At 30.6% G+C, this 5943-nt stretch overlaps 1 protein-coding gene across 1 annotated transcript; it reads left to right on the top strand.

The window, feature by feature from the left end:
• Positions 1-1192: 1192 nt before the first annotated feature.
• On the top strand, positions 1193-5324 carry LOC146955204 (uncharacterized). The gene is made up of 6 exons (XM_085720610.1): positions 1193-2300; positions 2401-2617; positions 2939-3055; positions 3956-4007; positions 4118-4187; positions 4981-5324. Exons 1-6 carry the CDS (start codon positions 1677-1679, stop codon positions 5176-5178), a joined length of 1278 nt encoding a protein of 425 aa, XP_085576736.1. The 5' UTR covers positions 1193-1676; the 3' UTR covers positions 5179-5324.
• The last annotated feature ends 619 nt before the right edge of the window (positions 5325-5943 follow it).

The following is a 5943-nucleotide window of genomic DNA, read 5'->3' as shown; positions in this document are numbered from 1 at the left end:
AGTAGTGCCATCAACAGTTAAAGAAAATATGGAATTTGCTCACCGCCTAGAGGACATAATGCTATGAAAGAATTTAGAGTTAGCATCACCCTCTTTCAACCAAAGTAATCTAGATTTCTGCCATTGCATGCTGGTGTTAATGCGAGATAAGGAATGAAAATTTTCTGATAGAGAATGAAGCTCCTCAATTTCTTCCAGTAAAAGATCATCATCCTCCCCTTTAGCATCTAAAAAATGACATAAAATGACATAAAATGAATGACAAAGGCTAGAAAATTGGGTTGCCTCCAAACAAACACTCGATTAAAGTCGGTAGCGCTCACGACACTTGATTTATTAGGGAGGCAAGAATGAAACATAGAGTACATCAACCGTAGTCATGTGTTTAAATATATGTGAGATCTATTTCCTCCCGAGCAAGTCAATCTTTTAAATAAATTTCGGTTATCTCAAATGACAATCTCCGCGCTTGTGTGTGCAACAATAAAAATCTAGGTTCACCAAAAAAAAATTATATGTCTTGTTAAATCAAAATAGTAAAGTGTGCCTATGTTTAAATACACAGTTGATTCCAAAATTACACAATTGGAGTGATTCCAAGATCTGATTTACTGGGAATTCTGGAAGTTAAAGTTCCACATTGCCTTTAAATAAGTTACACTTTCTATACTGGCAGTGATATTTGCACAACTATTTCATACAACTTTTGTGACAACTTTTCTTTTCTCTTTTTTCATTGGTCAAAAACAATAGAGAGAGAAAAAGAAAGAGAGAGAATAAAAATATTATGTGAGTATGAGAGAGAAAGTTGTCAAGAAGTTGTCAGTTGTTCAAATATCATTTCTCCTTTTATATATTGTAATATCTGATACCCCCCACTTTGCAAGATGCAGTGTCAGGCAATGGGACAAGACTTGTAAGACCGTAATATGTTTTCTTTTTTGGGAAAGGTAGATTTGGCTATCTCCATTTCTATTAATCTTTTCTTCCGAATCACTTTTAAGAATAATTTCAGATCTATTGTTTTCTGAATTTATGCCAGTATCTTTATCTAACATTAAAAATTACCCTATAAAGATGCCCATTATAATATTCTATCATTTTTATTTAACATAATCAATTATTATTTTAGAGCCTATAAAAAAATAGTGTTATTATTTTTATTAAATAGCTTGTGGTACACTTGTGACTCATTCAAGCTAGCTAGGTTGCATAATATTTCTTCTTTCCTTTGATTCTTTTTGTGCTTCGATTAAAATCATTAGAAAACAACATTAGACAAAAACAATTTTGTTTTATTTGTAAGGCTTTGTTGTTTTCAGTGTTCTTTACTTTGATTGTGTCAATTTGATCACTATTCATATCTATCCCTTCTTAAGAATATGTATTATCTTGCATGGTAGCATTTAGACAAATTAGATTCAAATCTTATTCTTGAAGCCTTAAAGAATATAAGAAGAGAATTTTATACCATTATAGGCTAGAATAAAAATTTAGCATTAGTATTCTAATTCTTACCTTTCCAATTTCTGGTTCTTGTTTTCTTCATTAATTCCACCATTCCATTTTGTGCTTCTTATTAAGAATGAACCTTTCATAGAGTTTTTTTTTTATTTTTTATGATAACACAAAAAAATTATAAAAAATTGTGTGGACAATTTTTGAGTTACCTTTAAATGAATGAGAATAAGATTGATTATTTAGGAAGCATTCAACAAAACCATATACTAAATGGTGATTTTAATTCTGAGTTTGGAAATTGTTCTAGTCAATATTTTGATATGAGAAATGCTTCAAATATTGGAAATTTTAGTCAACCATTGGTTATGGAACAATCATCATACATATTCCAAAGTCAAAACCAAAACCAAGGACAAGGAAAATCATCATCAAGCACAATTATGAGCCGTTTTGAGTCACCAACTTCAGCTTTTTATGCAACTGAAATTTGCATGGGTTTTCCACAATATGATTACCAAGTTGGAAATGAAAGTAGTAACCCTCTTTTGATATCTCAATTTTCTTCTAATAAGGTTAATGATTTGGAATTCCCTTTGTATCAAAGGGAAAATCATTACCTTGATTCAACATCAAACCAATCTAGCCACAATTTTGAGTTGTCAAATTTAAACACTTTGCAACCAATTCTTAGATCTCCTGAAAAATCCAATAAAATCCAATGTGGGAATTTTCTTGGAGAAAATTTTCTCTCAGTTGAGCAAAATAAATTCTTCATTGATGATGCTGCCTCAGTTAGTATGAGTCCATTAATTCATTCTAATGGAAATCAAGATCATAAAGTAAGTATTGTTTTTATGCATACCTTATAATTTACTTTTATTGTTTCTATTTTCATTTATTGGTTCGCTTAAACTTTGTCGAATCTTTCGTGTTTTGTAGGTTTCTTGTGGTTCATATGATTTTCATGGTTCACAGCTGAATTTCTCTTATCAGCAAGATAAACTCTCTCCAACTATGTCAACAGGAAATGTCTCAACGAATTCCGGAAACCCTGCTTGTAATGGATCTTCGGTTTCAAGTAAAACACGAATAAGATGGACTCAAGATCTTCATGAGAAGTTTGTTGAGTGTGTGAATCGCCTTGGTGGTGCCGAGAGTAAGTAAATGCATCGGTTTACTTCTGGCGTTTTCTGTTTCTATTTCTACCGATAAAATAAACAATCAAGAATACATCATGAAAGTTATTGAAAATGTATTTTAAAAATACAGTGAATATTTTTCTTTTTCTAAATTCTGAAAAATTTCAAAACATTGTTTTCAATGTTTCGAAAAATGCATTGACTTCCGTTATCTTTCATCTTCTCTTTGTGAAATTTAAAAAGAAAAATTTATAACTTAACAAAGTAAAAATTGTTAATGTTGTTAGAAAGTAAACAGATGCGAAAATTTGATTGTGTTCTTGGCTGCTTGATTGTAGAGGCAACACCGAAAGCGATATTAAGGCTGATGGATTCAGATGGATTGACAATTTTCCATGTTAAAAGTCATTTGCAGAAGTATAGAATTGCAAAATATATGCCAGAACAAGCTCAAGGTAATTTTGTTATCATACTCAGTGTTTTTTTTTTTTTTTATATATTTTTTTTATCTATAATGTAAAGTACATGGTGTATGAATTTAACAGGACTCATGTAATAAATTGTGTACAGAACATTATGACATAGAGCTTAGAACACAGGGGATGTGGTTATAAACTAATCTAAGGCACTGTTGGATAGACAATTTAATTAAGTGCTTATAGCATAAGTACTTATCATGTAACTGCTTAAATGTAAGTAACTTTATGAAAAAAGATAAGAGTAATGATATTTTGACATCCATTTGATGACAACTTTGTTGACAATCTTGTTTTTCTCACTTCTTATTGGTCAAAAACAATGGAGAGAGAAAAAGGAAGAGAGAGGATAACAACATCATGTGAGTATGAGAGATAAAGTTGTCAAAAAGTTGTCAAAAAGTGGTTGTCAAAATATCACTTCTCGATAAGATAAAATAAACTAGGACTGTTTTCAATAAACTATAAGTTGTTTCATAAGCTATCAAAACAAGTAAATAGTTTCATAAGTGCTATTATTAGAAAAAAAGCTCAAAACAACTTATGGACAGGTCATAAGCTGATTCCATAACCAATCTCCAACAGTTTCATAAGTGCTTGTGGCAGTAAATAGTTTGATTGTTGATCTACTTAAACTTAGATTGCTAAACCTGAAAAGTTGTAATAAAGAAGTTTTTACATTTATATCCTTTCATATGTTAGAAAAGTTGAATTATTAAATGATAAATAGAGGTTTACTTTCTATGTTACAAGAAAATTATCAACTTATTCACCAGTTAGTCTTAATCTTCACTTCAATGGATACTATTCACTCTAAAAACATCAATTTTACTTCCCTTACTGAATATAAATTCTAAACAAACTGTTAACATGTTTCAGGGAAACCCGAGAAAAGAACTCATGTAGAGAATGTGAATCTTGATGCCAAATCGTAATGCTACTTACTTATTTTTCCGATTGTTATGTTCTATAATTCCGGTGCAATCATTTCTCGCTTACTTTCATATTGTAACAAACTATGTTTCTTTTCATAATTTGCAGTGGCTTGCAAATTAGAGAGGCACTTCAGCTGCAGCTAGACGTTCAGAGGCGTCTTCATGAACAACTAGAGGTATATCTTTCAATTTCCTTTATACATTATTTTGTGACACTGCATAATTCATAGCTTATACTTAAGAACAACTAGAGCTTATACTTAAATTGCTGTCGCCGCTCCATGAAACTTGATATTACGATATTTGACTCTTCTAATACAAATAGTTAGTAAAGTGAGAAAATCAATGATCCGTATTTCAACGTACTCATAATTTGTTATCGAGGTGTTATAATCAGGGACATATCCATGTTTGGATTTGATTAGAGGCCATCTATGAAATTTAAAGTTCATTCAATAAATATGTACTCATCAAATTTCTTACAAAATATTTATAATTATGTATTTTAAATATTAGTTACATTATAAATTTATCAAAACATATAATGTCTCTTTTGCATGTTACCAAAATCATCTATAGTTGAATTTAGACTCAACTTTTCAGCAATTTTCTTTTCATTGTATTATAATAAACAATCACTCGGAAAAACATATTTCCTCTAGTTGCGAAGTGTAGTCTTTACTAATAAGAAAAAAAAATCAAAGGTTTTCCAGTCTAAGAAAATAAAAAACTTCGGATTCAATGAGTTTCTCACCTTAAAGAAACATATCCGATATTATGGAGAATTTCAGTCAAATGTGACTGATGTGGCCTCAATTATGGCCACGCCGCTGTCGCTAAACATAAAAAAACCTCGCTGTTGCAGTCCAGACCGCATCCATAGACATTTTTTTAAACTCCTGCTTAGTATTTGTATTTTCTTCGTTCTATTCTGAAATAAAATTTTCTTACATTAATTTCTGGTTGCAGATTCAGAGAAAATTACAATTGCGAATAGAGGAACAAGGAAAGCAGTTGAAGATGATGTTTGACCAACAACAGAAGACAAGTAGTAGTGGCCAATTGAACACTCAAAATTTGGACAATACAACAAACAATGATATACCAATTAGTCCTAAAGATATTGAGGTTACCATTTTTGAAGGGTCTCATTCTCAATGCTCATAACTTACAGTAAACAAAACCATACAATTTTGTAATGGGAATTAAATTAGTCTTGTTGTTTCACAAGTCCAAATTCAGTAAATAAAAGTATATATGATATGAGTGTGATACTACTTTTGCATATCTTGAAAACCACATTATATTTGGTTAATTTTTAATGTTTCACACAAAGTGCTTTTGTATCAGCTCAGTGCAGGGTCCTTTCAATTATTCTTTAGGTTCCATCATCCATGTAATTTCAAATTCCCTCATATGTAGACCTTTGTTGGAACATGTGTGGAAATTGAGTTAAAAGACTAAACACAAATTCCCATGTTGGGTAGAACTAGTGTTGTGTGAATTGAAAAAAGTGGAAGTCCCACATCGGATGGAACACACACATTAGTAGTGTTTATATAGTGGGGGTGTACCTCTAATTAATGGGGGTACATAAGCACTAGAGAAAAAATATACTACCTCCGTCCCTAATTATAGGAGCCTTTGGCAAAAATTACGGAGATTAAGAAAGTTGGTTGTAGTATTAAATTTGTATATAATTACTATTGTTTTTACAATTTTATCCTTAAGAGAGAGAGTTAATTTATGTTTTCAACATAATATTTATTGTTGATTGAAGAAAAAGATGCAAAATAAATAAGGGTATGTTGGTAAAGAAATAATTAATGTACTTGGAAATACCAAAGGGGTCTTATAAAAAGGGACAAATTTTTTTCTCAAAAGGGTCTTATAATTAGGGACGGAGGTAGTATATTGATATATATTTTATTA

This window comes from Medicago sativa, chromosome 1 (assembly GCF_051527215.1).
Source record: "Medicago sativa cultivar Bolivia chromosome 1, Bolivia_mono, whole genome shotgun sequence".
Taxonomy (NCBI): Eukaryota; Viridiplantae; Streptophyta; class Magnoliopsida; order Fabales; family Fabaceae; genus Medicago; species Medicago sativa.
This window is presented reverse-complemented; position numbering and strand designations above follow the sequence as displayed.